This window comes from Pelophylax lessonae (assembly GCF_965119305.1).
Source record: "Pelophylax lessonae genome assembly, chromosome: 1".
Classification (NCBI taxonomy): domain Eukaryota; kingdom Metazoa; phylum Chordata; class Amphibia; order Anura; family Ranidae; genus Pelophylax; species Pelophylax lessonae.
Window position 1 is genome coordinate 66,675,896 of NC_138768.1, and position 18,504 is coordinate 66,694,399.

Sequence of the window (18,504 nt, forward strand, 5' to 3'; positions counted from 1 at the left end):
CCCTCTTACCAAGCTGCTTGGCGATGGTCTTGTAGTCCATTCCAGCATTGTGTAGGTCTACAGTCTTGTCCCTGACATCCTTGGACAGCTCTTTGGTCTTGGCCATAGTGGAGAGATTGGAATCTGATTGATTTATTGATTGCTTCTGTGGACAGGTGTCTTTTATACAGGTAGCAAGCAGAGATTAGGAGCACTCCCTTTTGAGAGTGCTCCTAATCTCAGCTCATTACCTGTATAGAAGACACCTGGGAGCCGGAAATTTTGCTGATTGATAGGGGATCAAATACTTATTTCACTTATTAAAATGTCAATCAGTTTATATGTAGCACTACTCCCTTGGGAGCTGCTGGTTACATGTTCCCCTGGGTTACCCTGAGCAACAGCATGAAAGTTTAGCATTTTCAAAGTGTTTTGGCTCAGTCAGGAAACAGTCTAGGATCTTTGGTTTTTGTGTTTTTATTGAGAACTTGGATAGGAGAAGGGAATGAGTGGGATATTCCAACTTGTATAACTATGTATAATCTGCTGAGACGACTGAATACTGCTGAGTGCAGCAAGGCTGCTGCTTCACCCTGTCACTAGTAGTGAAGTAGTAGTTAATGAACTGTCTTAGATACGCTATACTGTACTGCAGAACACGCTTCAGGACCCTTCCTGGCACCCCCTTTGTTCCTATACTTCAGGGTTCTCTACACGGCACCCCCTATACTGTAGCACTCTGTGTGAGCTAGCTCCTTGATCCCCCTGACTTCACTAGAGTGGTCCCCCTTCCTGGGTAGACCCTTAGGCAAATCTCCTGGTACTCACGGACACTGTTTTTCCCAGGAGACTCTGCCAGCAGCTCCACCGTCAGCTACTCTGGATCTTCTGCAGCTCAGCTCCACACCTGGTTCACTAGGCCAACCGCCTAAGACCACCTTCCTCTCACACTGCAGGAGGAGAGACCAGCCATCTACCTTCTCCTGGGACTCTGCATCCCGCCAAAGACGCCCTGCCACATGTCCCCTCAGTATTTATGATCAATCCCAGGATGCATTGCAGGAATGCCCTCCCACTGGGCCTGTCATAAAACCTGATGTGTCACTGGCTGGGTTTCCTCCACTGTCCAACAAGCTCCCTCATTGGATACAGTGGGGACACTCCCTCAGACCCAGTGAATCACACCTGGAAACATGTGACCGCCAACCTAATAGATCAGGCTCCCCTGATAAGCAGAAGAAGCAATATATGCTTTTACCTAGCACCTACCTAACCAGGATGGTGCTACATATAACTTTTTTGAAATGCGTTTTTCTTGGATATTTTTGTTCTTCTGTCTCTCACTGTTAAAATAAACCTACCATTAGAATTATAGACTGATCATTTCTTAGTCAGTGGGCAAATGTACAAAATCAACAGGGGGTCCAATACTTTTTCCCCCTCACTGTACAATAACCTGTGCAGTGCCATGTAGCATGCCTCATGTTTGAACACAAATCAAAATTGCTGACACAGGAATGTGAAGATTTTCTCTACTATAGGCTGTGCGTACAAGACAACAACTGACACCATGAAATTGTTTTATCAATGCACATCATATGCAGGTGAAAAACACAATGTGCAGCTAGGAAGGTTTTCAATTCCTTTTACCATCACCAGATGATCCATATAAGATAGTAAATCTCTGTGCTTTTAGAGTTCAGGTCCACTTTAATAGATTGTACAGTCTGATTGCGTGCCCTCATTAGGTGTTGGTAGGGTGTATGAACTTTGTTTCCACGTCTATATTTGAGAATAGACAGTGCTCCCACCTCCTGGGATTTCATACCATCTTGCAGTCTTCCCTTTGCTGGAAAAACATCACCATAGCAACCGGCAGACCAGACCGAGAATGGCCCATTATCTTCTACAGATCAAGTTTGTTTTAATACCCTTTCAGACCTTTTTTTTTAATAAACCATACAAATGGCAGCAGGGTTGTAAAGAGCGCATAACCCATAGCAACCAATTAAATTTCAGCAGCCATTCCAGCAGACGGATGAAAGCATTTTGATGTGGGTCAACACTGAAACTGTACTAATGCTAAAAGGTCCAATGCGTTTGGGTGCCGTCAACTCAAACAGACTTATCCAAACCCCAAAACAATCTGTGTTTGTAGTAATCACACCATACATCCTATTTCTTCATAGTCTGCTTCAGTTCAATTTGATTACAAGTCTCTTCAGCCATATGAGAATACATGGTACAAATATACCAGACTTCAAGGGTTAGTTCATCTTTGCCAAAAAGGTAAGGGGTACCTGTAGATAAATGTTTACTCAATTGTAATCAAATGCATTCTTAGTGCAATGAGGATTTATTCCTCCTTTATATAGGTGCAGATACCAACCCTTGGGTGAGTATTGTTTTTTGACGCATTTCACAGGCTTTCCACGTGTTTCTTCAGGAAAATATGAATCCTCTTAAAGTATTAAACCTAAAATCAAGCAGTAGTACTTAAAGCGGTAGTAAACTGTGAAAAAAAAAAAAAAAAGTTTTCCCCTGCGAGGTAAAGCCATAGTAGCACATTATGAAGGACTGGCTTAAAAAGGAAGCCCTCCAGCAGTACGCTGTCACCACTGTAGGCACTTCCATCTTCACCTGCAGCTAGAGGCATCACCGGTACCGGCGTACATAGCCGTCGGTCGGCTGTATTGTAATGACAACCAAAGCGACTGAGAAGCCGCTCAGCTGTCATTACAAGGAGCGGGAGGGGACATGTCCCCCCCCCCCCCCCCTCTCCTGCCGCCTTCCGCGGTCTACCATCCCACCAGGAGACCCGGGCAACCAGCCTGCACAGCCGCCAAAGAGAAGACCCGATCAAAGCCGCATTCGGCTCTGATCGGTTCTCAATGAAAAAATCTGGAAGTGATGTCATGACATCACTTCTGGGTACTCTGCGCCAAATTCAAAAAAATGACCGCATTAAAAACAGCCAAACTTGGCATTTTGAATGCTTTTAAGTGCAGAGGAGGGGTTTGGAGTCCCAGATCCCTCCACAAGAGTACCTTTAAAAAATAAATAAATACATTTTTTTTAATGTACGAAAATATCGGCCAATAACGATATCGTTGGTCGATCACTAATTTAAACACATGGTGGGGAAAGAGGAGGGGGGTAAACAAGACAGAGCTATGTTCTGTCAGTGGGGATGTGCTGGATTTTGTTTCCCTGTAAAGTAGGCAATACAATCCAGCACTTTCTTTAGTAACTGTTTTGTCTTCCCTTATGTTGTAAAGCGCTGCACAAACTGTTGGCGCTATATAAATCCTGTATAATAATATATATGTACAGTATATACAGTGTGTGTGTGTATCTGTATGTATGTATGTATGTATGTGTATGTGTATATATATATATATATATATAATGTGCTATACCTATGTTGGATCCCATATATTCAGCTGTAGAGTATCCCCAAAACCCAAAAATCCTCCCTTCCACCTAACTTGGGGGAGACAACCTTCCTAGGAGAGCACCAAGAGTGGGGGGAGAACTCCTAAAAAGTGCTGTGATGTTTCATTAAAAATTGTGTATTTTGATGTGCAGTAACATACATGTATATACCTAAATATCTTCTCCTAGCCTCCTGTAATACTTTGCACAGCAGGACTAGTTGAAGAAGAGCCAGCACTAGGAACCAGTGGGCTCTATTGTTTTGCACAGTGGTTTCAGTGAATGTACTTACATGAGAGCACAGGGATGAATTCTTTCTTGTGCATGTGTGTGAATTGTGTTGCTCCTTTACTGTCTAATCAGCAAGCTAAAGGAGGACAGGTGACCAAGGACACACAGCTTCACTAAGGATTTATTTTTTCCTATAGACACCCATCAAATGATTGAGTATTGATATAATATCACAGAATGAGTGCAGCTATAAGACTGAGGTAGAGCATGCAATTGAGTATACAACTAGGATCCTGAGAATTTGTTACTTAAATTGACTAGAAATTAAAGGCAAAACATTTGTGTATTGATATAAAAAAAAAAAACATTCTATACACCTCCCCCCCCCTTTTTTTTTTTTTTTGTTAGTGATTAGGGATGATGGAACGGTTAGGGTCGACCATCGATTCGACCCGAACTCTGGCTGTTCGAAATTCGGCCGAATTCCAATTTTTTTGCGGTAAAAGTTCGGAATTCGGCACCAGAACCGCCCAAAATGCAATGGGACAGGAACTGGGCTTTAAAAGCCGGTGATTGGACCAAAAACATCAGGAAAAGCCAATTGAGGGGGCAGGAGTCTGCTAGGAATGTGATTGGAGTGACTAGGGGGTCCAGAGGCCAATCGGTAGTGAATACGCCCCCCAGTATATAACATAGCCCCGCCAAATCTCTAGCACTGTAATACAGGGGCTGTGGAAGAGAGTGGAAGCATTTCTGTTACTCCTGCTGCAAAAGTGTCATTTAGCAATTATTAGTGTGAGGAAAGGGATATCTAGTGTAGTTAGGGTACTATATACCACTATAGTTAGATTCAATAATCTAGTTTCTGTAGGGAAAGTGTTAAGTGTCAGGGTGACCGTAGTGTAGTTTAGGGTGAACTGACTCTGACTGCTATGGCAGGGTGACCAAACTCATCCATGTCAGGGTGACCGCCAGAAGAAAAAGATAATTTTTCTTAGAATTTTTTGTAGAGCAGGGATGTGACGGAAGTTCAGATGTTTTGCCTGCCTCCAAAGACCCACAAAAAATGCCCCAAAAAAACGCCTGCAATAACACACTTGGGCGTTTTTTTTGGCACAGGTGTTTTTTTGGGCATTTTTTGTGGGTCTTTGGAGGCAGGCAAAACATCTGAACTTCTGTATAGGGGTATATATACACACACATATATATGTATTTATACACATACACACATATAGGTGTGAAAGCAGCAGAACACTATGCTTGCGCTAATGAAATAATTAACACCCATATGGCTTCTCTGCTATCACACCTATATGTGTGTATAAATACATATAAGTGTGTGTGTGTATATACCCCTATACAGAAGTTCAGATGTTTTGCCTGCCTCCAATAACCCCCAAAAAATGCCCAAAAAAACACTTGCTACAAAACCGGCAAGGTGTGAAAATAGCGGAGCCATATCCCTGTTCTATCTTAATTCTAATACAAACAAACTTTTTTTTTTCTGGTTCTGGCCATACTACAGAGCTGAAACTTCACAGGTACACTTTTAGACCCCCCCAGACACTAAATCCAAAGAAATCTTTTTTTTTTTTTTTTTTTTAATAATAATTTTTTCAATAATTGGGCTCTCTATCAAAAATGACAATTTTTAAGAACTTTTTCTTGTGTGATTAATAGTCCCTGGGGCATGACCCAGAACCCTAGGCACTTTTTTAGGGGCATTTATTGGGTTTTAGGGCTTCAAAATTGTGTTTTTTGATTACCGGAGTTCGGGTCCCATCGATTTCAATGGGGTTCTGAAATCCGGGCCGAACTTTCGGGAAGTTCGGGTGTTCTGGTCGAACCAAACTTTTGAAAAGTTCGATCATCCCTACTTGTCACCCGCCCCCTCTTTGTTCCAGCATTGTAGCCTCCATCAGTGTCTTCAGCAACTGACACTCCAGGAAAGTTGGGGTCCTATGCCGCCCACCTTGCATTGTGGCTCCTTCCTCCAACCCATACATCATTAAAGATACAGTAGTGAGGTCAGAGAGTGAAACCAAGCACTGATGGAGGCTGCAGTGCTGGGATAGAGGGTAGGTAGAAGGCATGGACTGCTAGAGGTCAGGTTTCTCGGAACCTGACAAGGTTTTTTCCTTATCAAAAAATCTCAAACTTGGTGAACACTCATTGTGCTACTTCTGCATCTGCAGCCTCCCTATTTGTACAAAAATAGTTGGGGCAGCCTCATTTCAATAAGGAAGCAGAGCCCAGTGCATCTTTTACAAGAATGATTTGCATCTAAAATGTACCTGCCTACAAATCTGGATCTACCACATCTTTGTACATTTTTTACATTCTTTACTGAACATTGCATTGACCAGATTTGTGTCAGGGTTATGTTCAGCCTATTGTATCTTATGGTGTTATATTAAATATTTTTTTTTTTAAGGTGCCTGCACAAAAGCGTAAGCTAGAAGAACCAGTTACGGAATTCCAGGCTCCCCGCGGAGCCATTACTCAGCCCCTGAAGAAACTGAAGATCAACGTCTTCAAGGTCCACAAGTGTGCTGTGTGTGGCTTCACGACGGAAAATCTTCTTCAGTTTCATGAGCACATCCCCCAGCACAAATCTGATGGCTCCTCCTATCAGTGCCAGGAATGTGGCCTCTGCTACACCTCCCATGTGTCCCTCTCCAGACACCTCTTCATTGTTCACAAGCTCAAGGAGCCGCAAACCTCTGGCAAGCAAAATGGTTCTGGAGAGGATGCTCAGCAGGAGAATAAACCCGCAGCTGGGAATAAGGCAGCAGATGGCATAACATCTGACAAAACGTGCAAAGTTTGCTCCAAGACATTCGAAACTGAAGCTGCCTTAAATACCCACATGAGGACTCATGGGATGGCTTTTATAAAGTCTAAAAGGATGGGCTCTTCAGAGAAGTGACATTGTCTCTACAATAAGGAATACAGCACTTCTGTCCTGCAAAAGTGTAATTTTAAGAAGTTCTGTCTTCTATATAAGGCTAAAGCAGCAATTTTATGCATTGAACCAATACTCAAGGGGTACTTCAATTACATTTTTCTTGCTGTACAGGGAAAAGCACAGGGCTTTTGAATGCTAAGGGTGATCCAAATTCTACCCTTGCATTTGTAGTCCGATTATTACTCCCCAAACCCTTTTAGTCATCACTTGCAGTATTCATTGCAATGCCCTTCTGGCAGCTAAGAGGGGAGAATGAGGGCAGAGAAGACGTGCAAGTGAGTTTCATAGTTTACATTTGAGTAGGTACCTTCTTCCTACGGAAGGATGTGTAGCAGATAGGTGTGGGACGTGTCCTCTAATGAGTTAGGAATCTGGGTACTAGTTACCACCTGAAACATTCCCATGCTATAAATGGACACAGGGCTACAAAATTGTAGTCACTCCCAGCCCAGAAGGCCGGAAGAAGACAGCTGCCTCTGAGTTAGCCGATAGGAGGTCTTGTGGCATTACTTCTGTCCTTATGGAAGCTTCTAGTAACTTTCAGTGACAGGAAACCGGAATGAGCGGGAGGCTTTCGATTCAAACACGAAAGGATGACTGCTTGGGACAATTGTCACCTGAAGTTGTCTAGCCCCAGGCTGTCATCAGGCATAGGACCCCCCCCCCCCCCATAACCACCGCTAAGTGTCTAGGCAGCAGGGACTCTCCATTCCCCTTCCTGGTTTATAAAGGAGTTCCTATAATGAGATGACCCTGTCAAAAAAGAAGTGCTGTTGGGAGTTATAGTTTTTTTGGGTAGAATTGGTTAAACACCAGTTGCTGGAATGGACCACCAAAAAGCAGTTGGGAGAACACCAGATGGAATACTGGCAACGTGAGAGGGTTGTCATTTGGATGACTTGTATTTTCAACAATACACTAAAAATCAAAATTTTCCCTTTTCTAGCAGATAATGGGCTGCGACCTCCATGATTATTGGTTCATCTTATACAATGGCCCCCACTATTTCACCAATGTGTCCACTTTTTTTGGATCGGCTGTAAGTACCTTTAAAAAAGCAACCAATAATTAGTGGACTAAGACGATGGAATCACCCCATGGCAATACTTACTTTTCATTGTCACTTATCTGCCTCTTCAAGATACTGCTACACTGGCCCTACGAAATCAGTGTTCAATGTAGAATCCACAACAGATGTAAATATAGACTCCTTTTTATACTCTTTGTGACTGTATTGATGTAAAAAGTTATTTTATATGTGATCTGACCTAGGTGAAAATCAGATTTAAATGGTACCTGTCCCAAAGCAAAATACTCATGTGTGAAGCCTCGCATGAAGACATTGTGCCTCTGGGCTGCGCACTAGCAATGTAACTTTCAATGGGTTCAGCTTCACTGAAGTGAAACCAGTAGTTAGAGAATGGCTCCTTGCATCTGAGGCTTCTTACACAGGTGTGACAAAGTACCTTTTTAATATTGTAGTTGACCTAGTTGTACAGATGTGCTACATAGGTATTGGGTTTATAGAATAACACAGTGCTTAAGGTAATGGCACACAGTAACCCTTTGCTACCAATCAGTTTACTATTGGTTACTACTGGCAGTTATACCTGGTTTCTGTATGGTTGGCATGGGTCTGCTGTACTTTGTGTTATGTGTTTACATAGTTCTGCCAGTCTGAAAGACATAAGAATGAGAGCCCAGCTGTATGAACCCGGACAAGAGATCCTGGGAGATTATGAAAACTGGGGCACATAAAGAAAGGGTAACCTATTGCACCAAGCCCAACTGTCATTCTTTTTGTGAGTAAAAACACATCAGGATTCCTCATAGTTGCCGAATCATGCAATCCTAAGAGCAGAGGTGATGTGTATTACCCTCAGCAACCTATCAGGTCTGAATTATGCATTCTGATTGGTTGCAGTGGCATGAAGCCCTGTGCATTGCTCTTTTCCTTTATATATGTTTTTGCACATTCACCGGTTTGTTGATTGTTCTCAGAAATGTAAAACGTCCAGTGACAACGTTTTTCAGTATTTTCACAAAGCACCGTTGCACCTCACGTACAGAACTTATTTAGGGTAGAATGCTTATAGGAAACAGTCACTCCCACTTTTTCCTACTTCAGAATATATGTCGTATCTTTTGACATATGACCTATATTGCCACCCAGTTGTTACCTTCTACCCAGCTCCCCTTTATAGGTTAGTACAGACTAAATCTGATTATACATGGACCAAGAACACAAACCTTTAGAGATGTTTCTCTTTTGTTCATTAACAGACACAGCTCCTGATCTTTTTAACCATTGGTTATATTGCCCCCAACAGGAGTAGGACACTAAGAAAAAGTCTGGCTACACCTATGGGCAGTCCCAGGGGGTATACTTCCTCTCTCTGCTATAGATACTCAGTTTTTTTCTGCCTAGTCAGGAGTAAGGACCTAGTTCCTTGCTGAGATCTCTGGTCCCAGCATTTTTTTCTTTTTAGATAGATTTTTTTTCCTCCTGTTTTTTTTCCTGTAAGCTCTACAATCAACAGGACAGGGGCTGGCCTTCGAGTCAAACGCCTCACGAGTTTGCATACAACCTGGTCTCGGCCCGAGTCACAGCGTTCCTCCTGGCCGGCAGCCCCCGCATTTCGATGGAGAGGAGGTTCTGTCTGGAGCGGTGCCCACCTGGTTCCTGGTATGGTAAGTGACTGTCCCCCCTCTCCTCCTGGAAGATTTTGGGGTGGACGTAAGACCCTCCATGGGATGGTCAGACCCCTGGGTTCCCCTCCTTCCTATTAGGCACCCCCCTCATCGGTCTGGTGGTCCCTGTGAGCCATATCCCCCCCCCCCCCATCCGCCCGGGTGGAGGTGGTTTTTGGGGGAAGGGCTAGAAAAAAGCACCCCCTGCCTCATCGGTTTCCTCAGATCCTGTATCTGATTCATCCACCACAGATGTGGGACACTCTGCTGGGTCTGCGACCATGCGCCCTGAGTTCTCAGATGAGTATGATTCTGTCAGGGAATCAATACCCTGCGCAGGCGCACTGGCGCTGCCAACCGGCGAATGCCTATCCGCTTGCGCGTACGAAGAGGCACCTTAAATAGCTAGAGGCTACCTTACAATAGCTCAAGGCTACCTTGCAGTAGTTCGAGGCTACCTTGCAGTAGTTTGAGGCTACTTTGGAAAAGTCAGAGGCTACCTTGGAATAGTCAGAGGTTACCTTGGAATAATTAGAGGCTACCTCAGTATAGCTCGAGGCTACCAAATTGGCCTATTTAAACACAGCTGTCACTACAGGAAGTTGCTGTGTTATCTTCAGCTCTCCTGTTTCCTGTGCCTGTTTGTAGTCTGCTGTTCCTCTTTACCTGACCCGGCTTGTCTTTGGATTCTGATTACCTGCTGCCCGCCTTTGACCTTGGCTTGTCCTGACTATTCTCCTGCCTGATCGTGATCTGTTTATCCGCTACCGGCTATTGGTCCTGCACCTGATCCTGGCTCCACCAGGGAATCCGGGGGACCGCGACCTGGTGTTAGCAAGCAGCCAAATCCATCCCCACCATCTGGGGCCCCTGGTGAAAACCGGCTAACACTTAGACTCCGCGCCTCTGGTGAACCTGTGCCACGCCAGTTACCCGGTAAGCCACTCCTCTTACGTCAGGCTCTGCCACATTACCCCGTGACAGATTCCTCCACTTCTGCAACCCGTGCACGAAAAGGCGCTGGTGGATGCACTGATTGTATCGCCAATCTGGTGCGGCTGGTTGCCGACGTAACTTGGAAGCTTCCTCTCAGGGAAGATCTGCTGTCCCAAGGACCAATCTTCCATCTTGCTTTACAGTCGCTGGCTTTGACGGCTTGGCTGTGGAATGCCAGATGCTGATGGGATAGAGGTTTGGCTGAGTCTGTGATTCTAATGCAAATCTACTTCTAGGAGAATCTACCATTGTACATGGAAGACGTACATTGCGTGGTGAGAGTCTCTTGGGGTTCATCGTTCTTTTTCGGGGGCTCGGATCTTGAACTTTCTTCAACAGGGGTTGAGCAGAAACTGGCCTTGAGTACTATCAGTACTACCAGCCTTAGCGGTCTTCTTTCAACGGCCCTTGGCCACACATTCACTGGTGCATACTTTTCTTCAGGGAGTTTGGCAATTGGCTCCTCCAGTGCGGTCTCCGTTACCGCATTGGGCCCTTAATTTGGTGCTCTCAGTCCTCCATAAGCCTCCCTTTGAGAGTCTTCAGGAGATTCCCCTGATTAAGCTGTTCAGAAGGTGGCCTTTTTGGTGGCTATCACCTCTGTGTGCAGGGTGTCAGAATTGGCGGCGTTATCCTGTTGTTCACCTTACTTGGTAATTCATAGAGATAAGGTGGTTCTTTGCCCCAGTCTGTCAATCCTTCCAAAGGTTGTCTCTTATTTTCATTTGAATGAAGACCTTGTGTTGCCTTCCCTGTGTCCCAGGCCAAAACATCTTAAGGAAATTGCTTTGCATGCCTTGGATGTGGTCCGGGCGATTAGGGTGTACCTGGTAGCTACAGAGTCTTTAAGGAAATCAGACCCACTATTTGTGCTCACGGATGGGCCTCGGAAAGGGTTGTCCGCTTCCTCTGTGACCATTTCCAGATGGATCAGACAGACGGTGGTTCAGGCCTATTCCATTAAGGGTCAGGTTCCTCCTTTCCCTGCTAAGGCACATGTTACTCGGGCGCTCAGTGCCTCCTGGGCCTTCCGTTATTATACCTCAGTGACACAGGTTTGCAAGGCAGCCACCTGGTCGTCGGTGCACAGTTTCAGAAAGTTCTATAAAGTGGATGTGTTGGCATCTGCTGATGCTTCCTTTTGGCTGTAAAGTTTTTCAGGCTGCTGTTTAGAGGACCTGGTCCTCTTTGAGGGTGTATTGTTCTTTTCAGGTGGGCTCCAGTTGTTTTGGTTGAGCTCCTGTTTACCTGGTTGGCTATAGTTTAGCCTTGGGAATTTCTTTTTTGCTGTTCCCATCCCTCATGTTTAACACTGCTTTGGGACGTCCCAATGGTTAAGAAGATCAAGAGCTGTGTCCGCCAATGAAGATAAGAGAAAATGGGATTTTTGACTTACCGTAAAATCCATTTCTCTGATGTTCATTGACGGACACAGCACCCACCCCTCTGTGGAGTTGTAATTCTTCTGACACTGCTTGTAACAAAACTGAGTACCTATAGCAGAGAGAGGGAGTATACCCCCTGGGACTGCCCATAGGCGTAGCCAGATTTTTTTTCTACCTAGTGTCCTACTCCTGTAGGGGGCATTATAACCAATGGTTAAGAAGATCAGGAGCTGTGTCCGTTCCTGGTGCACGTCTACCCTTGGAACTTTACTTTTCTGGCACCATGCCTGAAATGCGTACCAGGTACTATAGCTGCATTAGCCAGTCAACAGTGTTCTACCAGGATCTGCCACTGGAGGCTGCAGCTGGGATAATTAGATCTGTACATACAGTCAGGTTCATAAATATTGGGACATCGACACAATTCTAATCTTTTAGGCTCTATACACCACAACAATGGATTTGAAATGACAGAAGATGTACTTTAAATGCAAACTTTGAGCTTTAATTTGAGGGAATTTACATCCAAATCAGGTGAACAATGTAGGAATTACAACAGTTTGTATATGTGCCTCCCACTTTTTAAGGGACCAAAAGTAATGGGACAGACTAACAATCATAAATCAAACTTTCACTGTTTAATACTTGGTTGCAAATCCTTTGCAGTCAATTACAGCCTGCAGTCTGGAACGCATAGACATCACCAGACGCTGGGTTTCAGCCCTGGGGATGCTCTGCCAGGCCTCTACTGCAACTGTCTTCAGTTCCTGCTTGTTCTTGGGGCATTTTCCCTTCAGTTTTGTCTTCAGCAAGTGAAATGCATGCTCAATCGGATTCAGGTCAGGTGATTGATTTGGCCATTTCAGAACATTCCACTTCTTTCCCTTTAAAAAAACTCTTTGGTTGCTTTCACAGTATGCTTTGGGTCATTGTCCATCTGCCCTGTGAAGCACCGTCTAATGAGTTCTGAAGCATTTGGCTGAATATGAGCAGATTATATTGCCCGAAACACTTCAGAATTCATCCTGCTGCTTTTGTCAGCAGTCACATCATCAATAAATACAAGAGAATCAGTTCCATTGGCAGCCATACATGCCCACGCCATGACACAACCACCACCATGCTTCACTGATGAGGTGGTATGCTTTGGATCATGAGCAGTTCCTTTCCTTCTCCATACTCTTCTCTTCCCATCACTCTGGTACAAGTTGATCTTGGTCTTATCTGTCCATAGGATTTTGTTCCAGAACTGTGAAGGCTTTTTTAGATGTTTGGCAAACTCTAATCTGGCCTTCCTGTTTTTGAGGCTCACCAATGGTTTACATCTTGTGGTGAACCCTCTGTATTCACTCTGGTGAAGTCTTCTCTTCATTGTTGACTTTGACACACATACACCTACCTCCTGGAGAGTGTTCTCGATCTGGCCAACTGTTATGAAGGATGTGTTCTGCACCAGGGAAAGAATTCTTCAATCATCCACCACAGTTGTTTTTCGTGGTCTTCCGGGTCTTTTGGTGTTGCTGAGCTCACCGGTGCGTTCTTTCTTTTTAAGGATGTTCTGAACAGTTGATTTGGCCACCCCTAATGTTTTTGCTATCTCTCTGATGGGTTTGTTTTGTTTTTGCAGCCTAATGATGACTTGCTTCACTGATAGTGACAGCTCTTTGGATCTCATATTGAGAGTTGAAAGCAACAGATTCCAAATGCAAATAGCACACTTGAAATTTAACACTGGACCTTTTATCTGCTCCTTGTAAATGGGATAATGAGTGAAAAACACACACCTCACTTTTTCTATCATTCTACTTTACTTCAATAAAATGTTTTTTGACAAAAAGAAAAACACACACCTGGCCATGAAACAGCTGAGCAGCCAATTGTCCCATTACTTTTGGTCCCTTAAAAAGCGAGAGGCACATATACAAACTCTTGTAATTCCTACGACCTGACTGTATACTTAGGACCAAGTTAGACAATAGCCAATCAACCTACCACCATATCTTGGGAAACCCATGCAAGAGAGCACATGAAAACTTATTGCAGAGTGTCCTAGCTGGGCTCCAGGGCCTCACTGCTGCAAGGTTTAAGTGCTAACCACTGAGTCACTGTGCCAAAGGATTCTTATTTCTAAATTGAGCAACTCAAAGCAGCCAATTTGAATCCACTAAGCTGAATGCAAACCAGTCAAAGATGAATTTTGATTGGCTGATTTGAGTTAATTCAAACTTAATAATTAGAACTTAAAACCTGAACTTAGAAAATAAAAAGGTTCTTATTACTGATCTTCCCTGCCTGAGCATCAATCGTCTATTCTAGATGCTTTTAAGACAAGAATGCAGGGAAGGAATTCAGACATTACTGGCTGCATGCTTGTTCCTGGCCATTCCTACAGAAAGTACTATGTCAGAGAGGGGTAAGTAGCATTTTTAGGATGAGATTAGCAGTGGCAGTTTATACAAGAGGGATACAAGAAGCAAAGAACTATTTATTGAATAGAGCTGGTAATGTTTATAGAGTCCTGTTGCTTTCAGCAGTCGTACACATGTAGGGGAGTTTAAAAAAAATCATATTTGCACCTTGCATTGCCTTAGAGTGTCATAGTTAATGGTAGGAATGGGAACTGTATGGTTTTTAACTAGAGGTATTCTTTAATTGTTTGCAGATATCTTGCAGAATGCATGGACTATTAATGCCTTTTTTGTATTTTTTTTATTTATTTATGAAAGATTGACCCCCCCCCCCCCCCCCACACACACTGCCAGATGTGTTTTAATTAAGCCAGAGATTGCTGAGAAAAATTTAATAATATTTTATAGTCAGCAGAACAAATACAGGCGGTCCCCGAGGTTACAAACATCCGACTTGCATACGACTCCTACTTACAAACAGAGGGAGACAACAGGAAGTGAGAGGAAATCTCCCCTAGGAAGGGAAAATCACTCCTGGAAGAGTTCTAATGTCTCCACTGAAGCTTTCTAACCAATTCTTGTTTCCACCACAACCTAAAATTTTCAGTCCAATTGTCACAAGGATAGAAAGTGAGGTGAAATCTTCTAAAGGGGCATAGACCGCAAAACAAAATTTACAGGGGTGTGAACCCTTCCCTATGCTATCCAAAAAATGTAAAAACACGGAGCAGCTCACAGCAGGGGTTCAGTGCGTCCCTGATCACAGTTTCAGGTCCGATTTCAGTGCAAATTTTTGGCTGAATTGGGACCTGAAATGGACCAAAAGACTCACAGGATTCCTGTGCAATTCACTCCGGAGCCGCTCCGGAGATAGAGATGCGGTCACAATTTCCTGACATGGATGGGGAGAAATCCGTATCCAATTCACAATAGTGTGAACCCAGCCTTACACAAGCAGATATATATTGGTATACCAGGATTTTAAAACCTCTTGTTAGTAAAGCGGTTGTAAACCTCTTGCCTTTTTTTTTTTTTTTTTTTACACCCTGCAAGGTAAAGGCATAATGTGCTAGTAGCACATTATGTAAAACTTACCTTAAAAGGATGCCTTCCCACGCCGAGATCTCAGAACTGCAGTGGGCTCTCATCTTCACCCGTTTTGGCTCCGGGTTCGTGGACTGCAATGGCGGCTGGCCATTCCTTCAGAGCCCATGCGCCACGGTGCCCGTTTAGGAGATTTTTACGCTACCTATAGGTAAGCCTTATATTAGGCTTACCTCTAGATAAAAGTGGAACTTTACTTCCACTTTAAGGACTTGTAGGATGTTACTGAAACTTGTCAGTTAGGATTTTAGTCCAAGATGCCCTAAAAAGGTCAGAGCAGCTGGCAGCTAACATATTTGAGCCAAACCTTTTAATAAATAATGCAGGAGAATTCAATACTACCGTGGAACTGAAATATGGAATTGTTGCCTATGGTAACGAGTTACATTTCAAACTTTTTTTTTTTTTTCTGGTGTAGGTTTTAAAATGATGAAAATTATTTGGTTAGCTACCATATCCAATTCCCTTAAATGTTATTGTAACAGGTTTCATGACCTTGCTTTGTGCACTGGTCCAAATCATATGGTGGAGAGTGTATTATGGAGTGTTGTTGTTTTTCAGGGGGTGGGTTTGGCCTCTTAGTTCCAGTGAAGGGAACTCTTAAGGCGTCACCATACCAAGACATTTTGGACAATTTCATGCTCCCAACTTTGTGTGAACAGTTTGGGGATGTCCCCTTCCTGTTCCAACATGACTGCGCACCAGTGCACAGAGCAAGGTCCATAAAGACATGGATGAGCGAGTTTGGGGTGAAGGAACTTGACTGACCTCAACCCGATAGAACACCTTTGGGGTGAATTAGAACGGAGACTGGGAGCCAGGCTTTCTCGTCCAAAATCCATGCCTGACCTCACAAACCTGCCTCTTGAAGAATGGTCAAAAATTCCCATAGACACACTCCTAAATCATGTGGACAGCCTTCCCAGAAGAGTTGAAGCTGTTATAGCTGCAAAGGGTGAGCCAACTCAATACTGAACCCTACGGGCTAAGACTGGGATGCCATTAAAGTTCATGTGCGTTTAAAGGCTGGTGTCCCAATACTTTTGACAATATAGTGGATCAAGTGACTTAAAGTCCCAGTTTTCTAACTAGTCGTCTGTTTTTCTTGCATAGATTAAGAGAGTGAAAGAATACGCTTTATAACTGTCATTGATTACTTTTCTTGTTAAGTTTTCCCCATACAGACTTAAAGCAGAACTTCACTCTTCTCAATCCACATCACGGCGACTAGCCAACCAGACCTTTTAGTAACGCTGGCATTAGTAAATAGATAGGAAAGTATATCATGTTTACTGGTTTTTAATCTTTTTTTACATTTCTTCTTCTACTTCCTGGTTTCCATGCCCTAATCAAATGATGTCATACATCCCAGGAGTCTTCAGGAGAGGAGGGAGGGTTCTCAGCTCAGCATATGCCTGAGCTATGGGCAGATGGATTCCAGGAAGTAAATGATACATGAATCATCTGCCCTTACTCAAGATGGCCACAATTAGAAATGCTAGGAGGGTGTTTTTCAAAATGATTTCTCAGCAAAATAAAGCATGGCGACCTAGATGGATGGGGAGATTGCTTTGAATAATACAGATGAATTAAATAGCATTTTTGGTTTGTGGTGCTCAGATGCAGCGCAGTTCCACTTTAAGTATTTATTAGGCTTGTTCACAAAGCTTTATTGTATTTTGCCTGCGTTCATGGAAATCTGGCTACATAATATGTACAGATGGCTGTGGAATTTGTTTTAGACTCGGTTCACATTACCGCGACTTGTCAGGTGACCTGTCAGCCTGACAAGTCACGCTCCCTCGCGGTCCATTGACTGCTACAGGACCTGTTCTAATAGGAGCGACACAAGTCGCTCCGAATTAGAAAAAGGGTCCTGTACTACTTCGGGGCGACCTTGGAGCGACTTGCATAGACTTCCATTATGTGAAGTCCCTGCAAGTCGCTCCGAAGTCGTGGAGCATAGGAATGCACATGCACAAGTCGCCCCCGAAGTAGTAAGGAGTCGTGTCGCCCCATTGTGAACCGACTCTTAGATTCTGCACTTCGCAAATGATGAAAAACAAATTTCAGTATTTTTTTGGGGTCAATCAACTTGTCAGGTAAAATAAAACCAACAAAAAACAAAACAGCCCCCATGTGGCCGGAACCAATATCTTCTTTAGAGTCCTTTCACACGGGCGTTCCGTATGTCCGTTTTTCATCCATCCGTTTGCGGATGAAAAACTGACATAATGTATGTCTATGGGCTAGCGGATGACCATCCGCTGACATCCGTTTTGCGTCCGTTCCATTAAGTTCCATTTTTTGCAACGCAAGAGAACCCTATTTTTCTTCCGTTTTAAAAACGGAACGGATGTCAGCGGATGTCATCCGCTAACGTCCGCTAGCCCATAGACATACATTATGTCCGTTTTTCATCCATCCGTTTATGGAACGGACCCTACAAAAGTGACATTCGTGACTGAACGGAAAAAAAACGGAGCTTACCGTGTGAAAGGACCCCAAGTCTCAAATTTGTCTTCTATGCGCCCTAGACTTCTCCGTCATGGTGATTAACCCCCGCCTACCTCAAAGCATATCTAAACCCAAAAACAAAAATGTAATAGATATCAGCCTAACTGTACTTGGGTGTGGTAGCTGCATTTCTTTTTGTTTTTCCAGGTTTTCTCCCTTTTTATTTGCAGCTGATTATCCTAAAAATAGCACACTTCTTATCCCTTCATGGCTAAACTTGTTTCTACACTGTATCTATGGTTGTCCCACAGGTTGGACTTTAGTGCCGGTTCACATATATGCGATGTCAGACATTGCATGTGATTCGAAGCGCACTGCTCAACAAATCACATGCGCTGTCTGTGCGATGCGAATTCCACCATACAGATTGTATGGCTGAATTTGCATCACATTCGGAGACAACTTGCACAGGACCCTTTTTTGGCTCCGCACCAAGATTGGATTGCATGGGTGTTCACACCTATGCGATCCGATTCATGTCAGAACTGACAGTTGGCACTGTGATATGTGAACTGATCTGGGGGTGTCGTTAACTTTGTATTGACACCCCCAGCGATTCGCATATGGCAGTGTGAACTGCCTGTGGGTTAAATGCAGGAACCCGCAGTCATGGGTGTCCGCAGAACTTTCAGGGGGGGGGGGGGGCATCATTTTAAGGTCACCCATGCTCCGCCCCTTTTCAACCATGTCATGAAGGGGAGAGGCTTAGTCATTATACATATTTTGAGTATTTATTCTTAAAGAGCAAACAGCAGCATTTATTTAAAAAAAAGAAAAAATAATTGATCCT

At 43.8% G+C, this 18,504-nt stretch overlaps 1 protein-coding gene across 1 annotated transcript in view; it reads left to right on the forward strand.

Moving 5' to 3' along the window:
- The window catches only part of ZNF532 (zinc finger protein 532), a 135,625-nt gene extending 128,412 nt beyond the window's left edge, over positions 1-7,213 (forward strand). The window contains exons 9-10 of the mRNA XM_082243887.1: positions 6,080-6,994; positions 7,035-7,213. Coding sequence (XP_082100013.1) covers positions 6,080-6,574 — 495 coding nt within the window. The 3' untranslated portion in view covers positions 6,575-6,994; positions 7,035-7,213. The remainder of the gene's footprint in view (positions 1-6,079; positions 6,995-7,034) is intronic.
- Positions 7,214-18,504: the final 11,291 nt, after the last annotated feature.